General features: G+C 65.2%; 1 protein-coding gene across 1 annotated transcript; it reads right to left on the bottom strand.

Annotated features, from left to right (window-relative positions):
- Positions 1 to 7046: 7046 nt before the first annotated feature.
- On the bottom strand, positions 7047 to 14050 carry LOC137461464 (OTU domain-containing protein 7B-like; the record flags this gene model as incomplete). Its single annotated transcript, XM_068171192.1, has 4 exons — positions 13921 to 14050; positions 12466 to 12593; positions 9236 to 9348; positions 7047 to 7174 (listed from the first exon to the last, which is right to left on the bottom strand). Coding segments are annotated over exons 1-4 (484 nt in total), but the record flags the coding sequence as incomplete, so codon positions are not given.
- Between the last annotated feature and the right edge of the window lie 528 nt (positions 14051 to 14578).

Raw genomic sequence — 14578 nt, forward strand, 5'->3', positions numbered from 1 at the left:
CAGAGCAGAGCAGGAGCAGAGCAGAGCAGAACAGAGCAGGAGCAGAGCAGAGCAGCAGAGCAGGAGCAGAGCAGAGCAGAGCAGGAGCAGAGCAGAGCAGGAGCAGGAGCAGAGCAGAGCAGAGCAAGAGCAGAGCAGGAGCAGAGCAGGAGAGGAGCAGAGCAGGAGCAGAGCAGAGCAGAGCAGGAGCAGAGCAGAGCAAGAGCAGAGCAGAGCAGAGCAGAGCAGAGCAGGAGAGGAGCAGAGCAGAGACAGAGCAGGAGCAGAGCAGGAGCAGAGCAGAGCAGAGCAGGAGCAGAGCAGGAGCAGAGCAGAGCAGAACAGGAGAGGAGCAGCAGCAGGAGCAGAGCAGAGCAGGAGCAGAGCAGGAGCAGAGCAGAGCAGAGCAGGAGCAGAGCAGAGCAGGAGAGGAGCAGAGCAGAGCAGGAGCAGAGCAGAGCAGAACAGAGCAGGAGCAGAGCAGAGCAGAGCAGAGCAGAGCAGGAGAGGAGCAGAGCAGGAGCAGAGCAGAGCAGAGCAAGAGCAGAGCAGGAGCAGAGCAAGAGCAGAGCAGGAGCAGAGCAGGAGAGGAGCAGAGCAGAACAGAGCAGGAGCAGAGCAGGAGCAGAGCAGGAGCAGAGCAGAGCAGAGCAGGAGCAGAGCAGAGCAGAGCAGAGCAGGAGCAGAGCAGAGCAGAGCAGGAGCAGAGCAGAGCAGAGCAAGAGCAGAGCAGGAGCAGAGCAGGAGAGGAGCAGAGCAGGAGCAGAGCAGAGCAGAGCAGGAGCAGAGCAGAGCAGAACAGAGCAGGAGCAGAGCAGGAGCAGAGCAGGAGCAGGAGCAGAGCAGAGCAAGAGCAGAGCAGAGCAGAGCAGAGCAGGAGCAGAGCAGGAGGCAGAGCAGGAGAGGAGCAGAGCAGGAGCAGAGCAGAGCAGAGCAGGAGCAGAGCAGAGCAGAACAGAGCAGGAGCAGAGCAGGAGCAGAGCAGGAGCAGAGCAGAGCAGAGCAGAGCAGAGCAGGAGAGGAGCAGAGCAGGAGAGGAGCAGAGCAGGAGCAGAGCAGAGCAGAGCAGAGCAGGAGACAGGAGCAGAGCAGGAGGCAGAGCAGAGCAGAGCAGAGCAGAGCAGGAGCAGAGCAGCGAGCAGGAGCTGAGCAGAGCAGGAGCAGAGCAGAGCAGAGCAGAGCAGGAGCAGAGCAGAGCAGAGCAGAGCAGGAGCAGAGCAGAGCAGAGCAGGAGCAGAGCAGGAGCAGAGCAGGAGCAGAACAGAGCAGGAGCAGAGCAGGAGCAGAGCAGAGAGCAGAGCAGAGCAGAGCAGGAGCAGAGCAGGAGCAGAGCAGAGCAGAGCAGGAGCAGAGCAGGAGCAGAGCAGGAGCAGAACAGAGCAGGAGCAGAGCAGGAGCAGAGGCAGGAGCAGAGCAGAGCAGGAGCAGAGCAGGAGCAGAGCAGAGCAGAGCAGGAGAGGAGCAAAGCAGGAGCAGAGCAGGAGCAGAGCAGAGCAGAGCAGAGCAGGAGCAGAGCAGAGCAGGAGAGGAGCAGAGCAGGAGCAGAGCAGAGCAGAGCAGGAGCAGAGCAGGAGCAGAGCAGGAGAGCAGAGCAGAGCAGAGCAGAGCAGAGCAAGAGCAGAGCAGAGCAGGAGCAGAGCAGAGCAGAGCAGAGCAGGAGCAGAGCAGAGCAGGAGCAGGGCAGAGCAGGAGCAGGGCAGAGCAGAGGCAGAGCAGAGCAGAACAGAGCAGGAGCAGAGCAGGAGCAGAGCAGGAGCAGAGCAGAGCAGAGCAGGAGAGGAGCAGAGCAGGAGCAGAGCAGAGCAGAGCAGGAGCAGAGCAGAGCAGAACAGAGCAGGAGCAGAGCAGGAGCAGAGCAGAGCAGAGCAGGAGCAGAGCAGAGCAGAGCAGAGCAGGAGCAGAGCAGGAGAGGAGCAGAGCAGGAGCAGAGCAGGAGCAGAGCAGAGCAGAGCAGGAGCAGAGCAGAGCAAGAGCAGAGCAGGAGCAGAGCAGGAGCAGGAGCAGAGCAGGAGGCAGAGCAGAGCAGGAGCAGAGCAGAGCAGAACAGAGCAGGAGCAGAGCAGGAGCAGAGCAGGAGCAGAGCAGAGCAGGAGCAGAGCAGAGCAGAGCAAGAGCAGAGCAGGAGAGGAGCAGAGCAGAGCAGAGCAGGAGAGGAGCAGAGCAGAGAGGAGCAGAGCAGGAGCAGAGCAGAGCAGAGCAGAGCAGGGCACGAGCAGAGCAGAGAGCAAGCAGAGCAGGAGCTGAGCAGAGCAGGAGCAGAGCAGAGCAGAGCAGGAGCAGAGCAGGAGCAGAGCAGGAGCAGAACAGAGCAGGAGCAGAGCAGGAGCAGAGCAGGAGCAGAGCAGAGCAGAGCAGAGCAGAGCAGAGCAGAGCAGAGCAGAGCAGAGCAGGAGCAGGAGCAGAGCAGAGCAGAGCAGGAGCAGAGCAGAGCAGAGCAGGTAGCAGGAGCAGGGCAGAGCAGAGCAGGAGCAGAGCAGGGAGAGGAGCAGAGCAGGAGCAGAGCAGGAGCAGAGCAGAGCAGAGCAGAGCAGGAGCAGAGCAGGAGCAGAGCAGAGCAGGAGCAGAGCAGAGCAGGAGCAGGAGCAGAGCAGAGCAGAGCAGAGCAGGAGCAGAGCAGAGCAGGAGCAGAGCAGAGCAGAGCAGAGCAGAGCAGGAGCAGAGCAGAGCAGAGGCAGAGCAGAGCAGAGCAGGAGCAGAGCAGAGCAGAGCAGGGAGCAGAGCAGGAGTGGAGCAGAGCAGAGGAGCAGAGCAGAGCAGAGCAGGAGCAGAGCAGAGCAAGAGCAGGAGCAGAGCAGAGCAGAGCAGAGCAGGAGAGGAGCAGAGCAGAACAGAGCAGGAGCAGAGCAGAGCAGAGCAGAGCAGAGCAGGAGCAGAGCAGGAGCAGAGCAGAGCAGAACAGGAGAGGAGCAGAGCAGAGCAGAGCAGAGCAGGAGCAGGAGCAGAGCAGGAGCAGAGCAGAGCAGAGCAGAGCAGAGCAGGAGAGAGCAGGAGCAGAGCAGGAGCAGAGCAGAGAGAGCAGAGCAGAGCAGAGCAGAGCAGGAGAGCAGAGCAGGAGCAGGAGCAGGAGCAGAGCAGAGCAGAGCAGGAGCAGAGCAGGAGAGCAGAGCAGAGCAGAGCAGAGCAGGAGGGAGCAGGAGCAGAGCAGGAGCAGAGCAGGAGCAGAGCAGGAGCAGAGCAGAGCAGAGCAGGAGCAGAGCAGGGAGCAGGAGCAGAGCAGAGCAGAGCAGAGCAGGAGCAGAGCAGAGCAGAGCAAGAGCAGGAGCAGAGCAGGAGCAGAGCAGGAGCAGAGCAGAGCAGAGCAGGAGCAGAGCAGAGCAGAACAGAGCAGGAGCAGAGCAGAGCAGAGCAGAGCAGAGCAGAGCAGAGCAGAGCAGGAGCAGAGCAGAGCAGAGCAGGAGCAGAGCAGGAGCAGAGCAGGAGAGGAGCAGAGCAGGAGCAGAGCAGAGCAGAGCAGGAGCAGAGCAGAGCAGCAAGCAGAGCAGGAGCAGAGCAGGAGCAGAGCAGAGCAGGAGCAGAGCAGAGCAGAGCAGAGCAGCAGGAGAGGAGCAGAGCAGGAGAGCAGGAGCAGAGCAGAGCAGAGCAGAGCAGAGCAGGAGCAGGAGCAGAGCAGGAGCAGAGCAGAGCAGAGCAGAGCAGAGCAGAGCAGAGCAGAGCAGGAGCAGAGCAGAGCAGGAGCAGAGCAGAGCAGAGCAGAGCAGGAGCAGAGCAGAGCAGAGCAGAGCAGGAGCAGAGCAGAGCAGAGCAGGAGCAGAGCAGGAGCAGAGCAGGAGCAGAACAGAGCAGGAGCAGAGCAGGAGCAGAGCAGGAGCAGAGCAGAGCAGAGCAGGAGCAGGAGCAGAGCAGAGCAGAGCAGGAGCAGAGCAGGAGCAGAGCAGGAGCAGAACAGAGCAGGAGCAGAGCAGGAGCAGAGCAGGAGCAGAGCAGAGCAGAGCAGAGCAGGAGCAGAGCAGAGCAGAGCAGGAGAGGAGCAAGAGCAGGAGCAGAGAGCAGGAGCAGGAGAGCAGAGCAGAGCAGGAGCAGAGCAGAGCAGAGCAGAGAGGAGCAGAGCAGAGAGAGCAGAGCAGAAGCAGAGCAAGAGCAGAGCAGGAGCAGAGCAGGAGAGGAGCAGAGCAGGAGCAGAGCAGAGCAGAGCAGGAGCAGAGCAGAGCAGAACAGAGCAGGAGCAGAGCAGGAGCAGAGCAGGAGCAGAGCAGAGCAGAGCAGAGCAGAGCAGAGCAGAGCAGAGCAGGAGCAGAGCAGGAGCAGAGCAGGAGAGGAGCAGCAGAGCAGAGCAGAGAGCAGAGCAGAGCAGAGCAGAGCAGAGCAGAGCAGAGCAGAGCAGAGCAGAGCAGAGCAGGAGCAGGAGCAGAGCAGGAGCAGAGGCAGAGCAGAGCAGAGCAGAGCAGAGCAGAAGGCAGGAGCAGAGCAGGAGCAGAGCAGGAGCAGAGCAGAGCAGAGCAGAGCAGAGCGAGAGGAGCAGAGCAGGAGCAGAGCAGAGCAGAGCAGGAGCAGAGCAGAGCAGAACAGAGCAGGAGCAGAGCAGGAGCAGAGCAGAGCAGAGCAGGAGCAGAGCAGAGCAGGAGCAGAGCAGGAGCAGAGCAGAGCAGAGCAGGAGCAGAGCAGAGCAAGAGCAGAGCAGGAGCAGAGCAGGAGCAGGAGCAGAGCAGGAGCAGAGCAGAGCAGAGCAGGAGCAGAGCAGAGCAGAACAGAGCAGGAGCAGAGCAGGAGCAGAGCAGGAGCAGAGCAGAGCAGGAGCAGAGCAGAGCAGAGCAAGAGCAGAGCAGGAGAGGAGCAGAGCAGAGCAGAGCAGGAGAGGAGCAGAGCAGGAGCAGGAGCAGAGCAGGAGCAGAGCAGAGCAGAGCAGAGCCAGGAGCAGAGCAGAGCAGAGCAGAGCAGAGCAGGAGCTGAGCAGGAGCAGGAGCAGAGCAGAGCAGAGCAGGAGCAGAGCAGGAGCAGAGCAGGAGCAGAGCAGAGCAGGAGCAGAGCAGGAGCAGAGCAGGAGCAGAGCAGAGCAGAGCAGGAGCAGAGCAGAGCAGAGCAGGAGCAGAGCAGAGCAGAGCAGGAGCAGGAGCAGAGCAGAGCAGAGCAGGAGCAGAGCAGAGCAGAGCAGTAGCAGGAGCAGAGCAGAGGCAGAGCAGGAGCAGAGCAGAGCAGGAGCAGAGCAGGAGCAGAGCAGAGCAAGAGCAGAGCAGGAGCAGAGCAGGAGCAGAGCAGAGCAGGAGCAGAGCAGAGCAGGAGCAGGAGCAGAGCAGAGCAGAGCAGAGCAGGAGCAGAGCAGAGCAGAGCAGAGCAGAGCAGGAGCAGAGCAGAGCAGAGCAGGAGCAGAGCAGAGCAGAGCAGGAGCAGAGCAGAGCAGAGCAGGAGCAGAGCAGGAGTGGAGCAGAGCAGAGCAGAGCAGAACAGAGCAGAGCAGGAGCAGAGCAGAGCAGAGCAGAACAGAGCAGGAGTGGAGCAGAGCAGAGCAGAGCAGAATAGAGCAGAGCAGGAGCAGAGCAGAGCAGGAGCAGAGCAGGAGCAGAGCAGAGCAGAGCAGGAGCAGAGCAGAGCAGGAGAGGAGCAGAGCAGGAATAGAGCAGAGCAGGAGCAGAGCAGAACAGAGCAGAACAGAGCAGGAGTGGAGCAGAGCAGAGCAGAGCAGAGCAGGAGCAGAGCAGAGCAGGAGCAGAGCAGAGCAGGAGCAGAGCAGAACAGAGCAGAGCAGAGCAGAGCAGAACAGAGCAGAGCAGGAGCAGAGCAGAGCAGGAGCAGAGCAGGAGCAGAGCAGAGCAGAGCAGAGCAGGAGCAGGAGCAGAGCAGAGCAGAGCAGGAGCAGAGCAGAGCAGGAGCAGAGCAGAACAGAGCAGAACAGAGCAGGAGTGGAGCAGAGCAGAGCAGAGCAGAACAGAGCAGAGCAGGAGCAGAGCAGAGCAGGAGCAGAGCAGGAGCAGAGCAGGAGCAGAGCAGAGCAGAGCAGAGCAGGAGCAGGAGCAGAGCAGAGCAGAGCAGAGCAGGAGCAGAGCAGAGCAGAGCAGGAGCAGAGCAGAGCAGGAGCAGAGCAGAGCAGGAGCAGAGCAGAGCAGAGCAGGAGCAGAGCAGAGCAGAGCAGAGCAGAGCAGGAGCAGAGCAGAGCAGAGCAGGAGAGGAGCAGAGCAGGAGCAGAGCAGAACAGAGCAGAGCAGAGCAGAGCAGAGCAGGAGCAGAGCAGGAGCAGAGCAGGAGCAGAGCAGAGCAGAGCAGGAGAGGAGCAGAGCAGAACAGAGCAGGGGCAGAGCAGAGCAGAGCAGGAGCAGAGCAGAGCAGAGCAGAGCAGAGCAGGAGAGGAGCAGGAGCAGAGCAGAGCAGAACAGAGCAGAACAGAGCAGGAGTGGAGCAGAGCAGAGCAGGAGCAGAGCAGAGCAGGAGCAGAGCAGGAGCAGAGCAGAACAGAGCAGAGCAGGAGCAGAGCAGAGCAGGAGCAGAGCAGAGCAGAGCAGAGCAGAGCAGGAGCAGAGCAGAGCAGAGCAGAGCAGGAGCAGAGCAGGAGCAGAGCAGGAGAGGAGCAGAGCAGGAGCAGAGCAGAGCAGAGCAGGAGCAGAGCAGGAGAGGAGCAGAGCAGAGCAGGAGCAGAGCAGAGCAGGAGCAGAGCAGGAGAGGAGCAGAGCAGGAGAGGAGCAGAGCAGAGCAGAGCAGGAGCAGAGCAGAGCAGGAGCAGAGCAGAGCAGGAGCAGGAGCAGAGCAGGAGCAGAACAGAGCAGAGCAGAGCAGAGCAGGAGAGGAGCAGAGCAGAGCAGGAGCAGAGCAGAGCAGGAAAGGAGCAGAGGGCAGAATCCTCTCCCTGCCCTCCCTGCCCAGGGCTGCCCCTGGGCTGCTGCTGCCTCCTGGCAGGAGGCTGTCCCCAGCCACCCCCTCCAAGCCCTTCTCCTGCAGGCTGCCCTCAGCCCTCTCCTCCCCACCCCCAGCCTGGCTCTGTGCTGCCCCAGCTGCAGGACCCTGCCCTTGGCCATGCTGAGCTCAGGAGCCTGCCTTGGGCCCAGCCCCTGCAGCCTGCCCAGGTGCCTCTGGCTGGGTCCCTTCCCCCCCCAGCCCCCAGGGCTGGCTGTGGGCAGCTCCCGAGGAGGTGCAGCTCCTACCTTCTCCCCCTGAGTCCCTCAGCATGGTGTCTGCCACCACCACAATTGGTCTCTTCAGCACATGGGCGAGGACAAAGACGTGGAACTCCTCCAGGCTCTCGTAGACAGGCTCCTCCGAGCTCTCCAGGCTGGGGGGAGGGAGGCAGAGAGCAGGTCCTGAGCCCTGGAGGCGCTGCCTGGCTGCCTGGGGGCTGAGGGCTCCGCAGCCAGCCCTGCAGAGCTGCCTCCTGCTGCCTGCAGCACAGCTGAGCTCAGCCCTGCCTCTGCACTTGGCTTGGAAAAGGCTTCCCCAAGGCCCTGGAGTCCAACCCAGCCCTGCCCCAGCACCACCAACCCCCCCTGGGCCTCAGCACCACAGCCCCAGGCCTTGGGAAGCCCCTCCAGGGCTGGAGGCTGCAGCACTGCCCTGGGCCAGGCCTGGGCAACCCCCAAGGGGCAGAAATTGATCCTCAAGGCTAAGCTGAACCAAGTCCCAGATCCCAAGTCCCAGGTCCCAGATCCCAAGTCCCAGATCCCAGGTCCCAGGTCCCAGATCCCAGATCCCAGATCCCAGATCCTAAGTCCCAAGTCCCAGATCCCAACTCCCAGATCCCAGATCCCAAGTCCCAGGTCCCAGGTCCCAGATCCCAGATCCCAAGTCCCAAGTCCCAGATCCCAAGTCCCAGATCCCAGATCCCAAGTCCCAGGTCCCAGGTCCCAAGTCCCAGTCCCCAGGTCCCAAGTCCCAGATCCCAAGTCCCAGATCCCAGATCCTAAGTCCCAGATCCCAGGTCCCAAGTCCCAGTCCCCAGGTCCCAAGTCCCAGATCCCAGGTCCCAGATCCCAAGTCCCAGGTCCCAGATCCCAGGTCCCAAGTCCCAGATCCCAGATCCCAGATCCTAAGTCCCAGGTCCCAGGTCCCAGGTCCCAGATCCCAAGTGCCAGATCCCAGATCCCAGCTCCCAAGTGCCAGATCCCAGATCCCAAGTCCCAGGCCCCAGATCCCAGGTCCCAAGTCCCAAGTCCCAGGTCCCAGATCCCAGGTCCCAGATCCCAGGTCCCAAGTCCCAGGTCCCAGGTCCCAGGTCCCAGATCCCAGGTCCCAAGTCCCAGATCCCAGGTCCCAAGTCCCAGTCCCCAGGTCCCAAGTCCCAGATCCCAGGTCCCAGATCCCAGGTCCCAAGTCCCAAGTCCCCAGGTCCCAGATCCCAGGTCCCAGATCCCAGGTCCCAAGTCCCAGGTCCCAGGTCCCAGGTCCCAGATCCCAGGTCCCAAGTCCCAGGCCCCAAGTCCCAAGTCCCAGGCCCCAGATCCCAGGTCCCAAGTCCCAGGTCCCAGGTCCCAGGTCCCAGATCCCAGATCCCAGGTCCCAAGTCCCAGGCCCCAAGTCCCAGGCCCCAAGTCCCAAGTCCCAGGCCCCAGATCCCAGGTCCCAAGTCCCAGGCCCCAAGTCCCAGATCCCAGGTCCCAGGTTCTAGATCTCAAGTCCCAGGTCCCAGATCCCAAGTCCTAAGTCCCAGATCCTCTTCCTCCCTCACCTCTTGCCCTCCTCCATCCTCAGCCTTCCTCATCTCTTGCCCTCCATCCTCATCCCTCCTCACCTCTTATCCTCCATCCTCATCCTCCCTCACCTCTTGCCCTCCATCCTCAGCCTTTCTCTTGCCCTCCATCCTCACCCTTCTCACCTCTTGTCCTCCTCCATCCTCATCCTCCCTCACCTCTTGTCCTCCATCCTCATCCTTCCTCTTTTCCTCTATCCTCAGCCTTCCTCACCTCTTGCCCTCCATCCTCATCCTCCCTCACCTCTTGCCCTCCATCCTCACTCTCCCTCATCTCTTGCCCTCCATCCTCATCCTCCCTCACCTCTTGCCCTCCATCCTCACTCTCCCTCATCTCTTGCCCTCCATCCTCTTCCTCCCTCACCTCTTGCCCTCCTCCATCCTCAGCCTTCCTCATCTCTTGCTCTCCATTCTCATCCTCCCTCATCTCTTGTCCTCCATCCTCATCCTCCCTCACCTCTTGCCCTCCATCCTCACTCTCCCTCACCTCTTGCCCTCCATCCTCACTCTCCCTCACCTCTTGCCCTCCATCCTCATCCTCCCTCCCCTCCTCCCCTCCCCGCCCCAGGAGCTGCTCCCCAGCAGCCCCCTGCCCCTCCCCCCTTTGCCCCGGGCCCCTCGGTGGCCCCCAGCTGGGAGCCCTGCACCTACCCTGCGCCCCCAGGGCCGTTGGTGCCGTAGTGGAGCCTGGGCTGGCTGGAGGCCAACTTGATCAGCTCCTCCCACTCCCTCTGCCACTCCTCCTCGGTGTACACCAGCCCAGACTGCAAGAGAGCCCAGGGGGAGAGGGAGGAAGCACTGCCTGGGGCCCTGCCAAGCACCCAGGCCAAGGGCAGCCCAGGGCAAGGGCAGCCCAGGGGCAGGGGCAGACCCCCAGGGATCAGTGCTGGGAGCCCAGGCTTGGGCAGCTCTGTGCTGGGGCCAGGGGGGAGAGGCACTGAGGGCAGCTCAGCAGGGCTGCAGGCTGGAGGGAAGGGATCCAGCCAGAGGGAGCTGGGCAGGCTGGAGGGAAGGGATCCAGCCAGAGGGAGCTGGGCAGGCTGGAGGGAAGGGATCCAGCCAGAGGGATCCTGGCAGGCTGGAGGGAAGGGATCCAGCCAGGGGCACCTGGGCAGGCTGGAGGGAAGGGATCCAGCCAGGGGGATCCTGGCAGGCTGGAGGGAAGGGATCCACCCAGGGGGATCCTGGCAGGCTGGAGGGAAGGGATCCAGCCAGGGGGAGCTGGGCAGGCTGGAGGGAAGGGATCCATCCAGAGGGAGCTGGGCAGGCTGGAGGGAAGGGATCCAGCCAGGGGGATCCTGGCAGGCTGGAGAGAAGGGATCCAGCCAGGGGGAGCTGGGCAGGCTGGAGGGAAGGGATCCAGCCAGGGGGATCCTGGCAGGCTGGAGGGAAGGGATCCAGCCAGGGGGAGCTGGACAGGCTGCAGGGAAGGGATCCAGCCAGGGGGAGCTGGGCAGGCTGGAGGGAAGGGATCCAGCCAGGGGCACCTGGGCAGGCTGCAGAGCTGGGCCCAGGACAAGCTCCTGAGGGTCCCCAGGGCCAAGGGCAAGGTCCTGCAGCTGGCTCAGGGCAATCCCAGGCAGTGCTGCAGGCTGGGCAGGGGCTGGCTGGAGAGCAGCCCTGCAGGAGAGGCCTTGGGGGGGCTGGGGGGGGAGGAGAAGCTCAGCCTGAGCCCCCCCCCAGGCAGCACTGGCAGCCCAGAGAGCCAAGCAGAGCCTGGGCTGCAGCAGCAGAAGTGTGGCCAGAGGGGAGGGAGGGAGGGAAGGAGACTCTGCCTCTGCTCCACTCTGCTGAGCCCACAGCTGCAGCTCTGGGGCCAGCTCTGCAGCCTCTGCCCCAGGAAGGGGCTGGAGGGGCTGGGAGGGCTCCAGAGCAGGGCCAGGAGCAGGAGCAGAGGGCTTGGAGCTGCTCTGCTGGGAGCACAGCCTGGGGGGGTTGGGGTTGGGCAGGGTGGGGAGGAGGAGAAGGCTCCAGGGAGAGCTCCTGGTGGCCTCCCAGGGGCTGCAGGAGAGCTGGGGAGGGACTGGGGAGGGGGGGCAGGGAGGGAGAGGACTGGGGGGGATGGAGCCAAGGAGGGGAATGGATTCAAGGGGGAGCAGAGGGGACTCAGATTGGCTGTGAGGAAGAAGTTGTTGCCCAGGAGGGGGCTGAGAGCCTGGCCCAGGCTGCCCAGGGAGGTGCTGGAAGCCTCCTCCTCAGCCCTGGAGGTGTTTGAGGCCAGGCTGGAGGTGGCTGTGAGCAGCCTGCCCTGGGCTGAGCTGTCCCTGCCCATGGCAGGGGGGCTTGGAGCTGGCTGAGCCCTGGGGTCCCTTCCAGGGGGGGGGCTGAGCCTTGGGGTCCTTTCCAGGGGGGGTTGGAGCTGGCTGAGCCCTGGGGTCCCTTCCAGGGGGGGGCTGAGCCTTGGGGTCCCTTCCAGGGGGGGGTTGGAGCTGGCTGAGCCTTGGGGTCCCTTCCAGGGGGGGGGCTGAGCCTTGGGGTCCCTTCCAGGGGGGGTTGGAGCTGGCTGAGCCTTGGGGTCCCTTCCAGGGGGGGTTGGAGCTGGCTGAGCCCTGGGGTCCCTTCCTGGGGGGGGTTGGAGCTGGCTGAGCCCTGGGGTCCCTTCCAGGGGGGCTTGGAGCTGGCTGAGCCTTGGGGTCCCTTCCAGGGGGGCTTGGAGCTGGCTGAGCCCTGGGGTCCCTTCCAGGGGGGGTTGGAGCTGGCTGAGCCCTGGGGTCCCTTCCAGGGGGGGTTGGAGCTGGCTGAGCCCTGGGGTCCCTTCCAGGGGGGGTTGGAGCTGGCTGAGCCCTGGGGTCCCTTCCAGGGGGGGGTTGGAGCTGGCTGAGCCCTGAGCTCCCTTCCAGGGGGGGGGTTGAGCTGGCTGAGCCTTGGGGTCCCTTCCAGGGGGGCTTGGAGCTGGCTGAGCCCTGGGGTCCCTTCCAGGGGGGGCTGAGCCCTGGGGTCCCTTCCAGGGGGGGGGCTGAGCCTTGGGGTCCCTTCCAGGGGGGCTTGGAGCTGGCTGAGCCCTGGGGTCCCTTCCAGGGGGGGGTTGGAGCTGGCTGAGCCCTGGGGTCCCTTCCAGGGGGGGGTTGGAGCTGGCTGAGCCCTGGGGTCCCTTCCAGGGGGGCTTGGAGCTGGCTGAGCCCTGGGGTCCCTTCCAGGGGGGGTTGGAGCTGGCTGAGCCTTGGGGTCCCTTCCAGGGGGGGTTGGAGCTGGCTGAGCCCTGGGGTCCCTTCCAGGGGGGGTTGGAGCTGGCTGAGCCCTGGGGTCCCTTCCAGGGGGGGCTGAGCCCTGGGGTCCCTTCCAGGGGGGGTTGGAGCTGGCTGAGCCTTGGGGTCCCTTCCAGGGGGGGTTGGAGCTGGCTGAGCCCTGGGGTCCCTTCCAGGGGGGGCTGAGCCTTGGGGTCCCTTCCAGGGGGGGGGCTGAGCCCTGGGGTCCCTTCCAGGGGGGGCTTGGAGCTGGCTGAGCCCTGGGGTCCCTTCCAGGGGGGGGGCTGAGCCCTGGGGTCCCTTCCAGGGGGGGGGTTGGAGCTGGCTGAGCCCTGGGGTCCCTTCCAGGGGGGGCTGAGCCCTGGGGGTCCCTTCCAGGGGGGGGTTGGAGCTGGCTGAGCCCTGGGGTCCCTTCCAGGGGGGGCTGAGCCCTGGGGTCCCTTCCAGGGGGGGGGTTGGAGCTGGCTGAGCCCTGGGGTCCCTTCCAGGGGGGGCTGAGCCCTGGGGTCCCTTCCAGGGGGGGGTTGGAGCTGGCTGACCCCTGGGGTCCCTTCCAGGGGGGGCTGAGCCCTGGGGGTCCCTTCCAGGGGGGGTTGGAGCTGGCAGGGGGGGGAAGGGAATTTTTCAGCCCCTCCCCCTGCAGAGGTGCTGGGGGTGGGGGGGTGGGGAGGGGGCAGCCCCCTGCAGGCCTCCTACCTCCTTGTTCTGCTGGGTCTGCTGCCACCTCCAGCGGCGCCTCAGGGCCTCCCTCTCCCCTCCGCCGTCCATCAGGCTGTGCAGAGCCTTCCTCAGCATCAGGTCCCTGTCATGGAACCCCCACATGCCTGGGGGGGGGCAGCAGGGCTCAGCAGGGGCCCAGCAGCAGCAGCTGAGGGCCTGCAGCGCCCCCCCCAGGCTGAGAGCTGTGGGGAGAGAGGGAAAGAGCAGCAGGGAGAGGGCAGAAGGGCTCTGGGCAGGGAGGGGGCTCCAGGGCTCAGCCAGCTCCAACCCCCCCCTGCCCCCTGCCCCCCAGCAGGGACATCCTCCCCCAGAGCCCTGCCCCAGCCTCACCTGCAGCAGCTCCAGGGAGGGGAACTCAGCTGGCAGCTCCCTGGGCAGTGCTCCAGCAGCCTCCTGCTGCACAACCTGGGGCTAAAAGCCAGGCCAGGAGGGCAAGGGAGGTTCTGCCAGGGGGCCAGGAGCCAGCAGGGAGCCAGCAGGGAGCCCCCCAGGAGCCAGCCAGGAGCCCCCATGGCCAAACAGCCCCCAAGGCTCTGCTGGGGGCAGGCAGCAGTGTGGGCAGCAGGGCAGGGGAGGTTCTGCTGCCCCTCTGCTCTGCCCTGCTGAGGACACCTCTGGGGGGCTGGGGCCAGGGCTGGGCTCCCCCTCCCCAGCTGCAGAGGGGCTGGGAGCTGCTGGGGAGGCTCCAGGGGGGCTGGGAAGCTGCTGGGGAGGCTCCAGGGGGGGCTGGGAAGCTGCTGGGGAGGCTCCAGGGGGGGCTGGGAAGCTGCTGGGGAGGCTCCAGGGGGGGCTGGGAAGTTGCTGGGGAGGCTCCAGGGGGGGCTGGGAAGCTGCTGGGGGGCCTGGAGCAGCTGTGGGAGCAGCAGAGGCTGAGAGCTGCCTGGGGCTGAGAGGCTGGAGGAGAGCAGCCCCAGAGGGCAGCTGCTGAGTGCTGAGCAAGAGCTGCAGGGGCTGGGGGGGGGCCAGGGGCTGGGGCTGGCAGCTGCTGAGTGGTGCCCAGGGCCAGGCCAAGGGGCAAGGGGCAGAGAGTGGAGGGCAGGAGGTTGGAGCTGGGCAGGAGGAGGAAGTTGCTTGGGGGGAGGCTGCTGGAGGCCTGGAGCAGGCTGAGCCCAGAGAGGTTGTGGAGAGCTCCCAGCCCCCCCTGGGCACTGTGCTGCTGCTGGGCACAGCTGGGGGCAGCCCTGCTGGGGCAGGGGGGGCAGGAGGGCAGCTCCAGGGGTCCCTTCCCTCCCCTCCCTGCTGGGCTGTGCTGGAGCCAAAGCTCTGCTCCTGCAGGAGGCCTTTGCAGGCAGCTCAGGGCTCAGGGCTGGGCTCCTGGGTTGGCACTTTGCTGCCAGCCCCCCCTGGGCACTGTGCTGCTGCTGGGGGCAGCTTGGGGGGCAGGGGGGGCAGGAGGGGAGCTGCAGGGGCTGGGGGGGGCCAGGCTCTTACCCAGGGAGGCAGCATGCAGCAGGCAGTTCCCATCCCCGGTGGTGGCCAGGGGCAGCAGCCGCTGGCAGCTGGGGTCCAGGCTCAGCCACCAGTTGAGACGACCTGTGGGGGGCATGGGGCAGGGTCAGGACAGGGCCTGGCACACAGCCTGGCACCACTGGCTGTGCCCAGCCCTCCCAGACAGCTCCTGGAGGGCAGCTGAGCCGAGGAGCACAGGGAGGAGGCAGAGCAGCAGGCAGGGGGCACAGGGCAGCCCTGGGGGGCAGAGGGCAAAGAGCTGCAGGGCACAGAACAGCCCTGGCACAGCACAGAGCAGCCCTGGCATAGCAGAGAGCTGCAGGGCACAGAGCAGCCCTGGCACAGCACAGAGCAGCCCTGGCATAGCAGAGAGCTGCAGGGCACAGGGCAGCCCTGGCACAGCACAGAGCTGCAGGGCACAGAGCAGCCCTGGCACAGCAGAGCTGCAGGGCACAGAGCAGCCCTGGCACAGCTGCAGGGCACAGAGCAGCCCTGGCACAGCACAGAGCTGCAGGGCACAGAGCAGCCCTGGCACAGCACAGAGCAGCCCTGGCACAGCAGAGAGCTGCAGGGCACAGGGCAGCCCTGGCACAGCAGAGAGCTGCAGGGCACAGGGCAGCCCTGGCACAGCACAGAGCTG

The sequence above is a fragment of the Melanerpes formicivorus genome, unplaced genomic scaffold (genome assembly GCF_026170545.1).
Source record: "Melanerpes formicivorus ecotype bairdi unplaced genomic scaffold, bMelFor1.0.p_v2 SCAF_2273, whole genome shotgun sequence".
In the NCBI taxonomy this organism is placed as follows: Eukaryota; Metazoa; Chordata; class Aves; order Piciformes; family Picidae; genus Melanerpes; species Melanerpes formicivorus.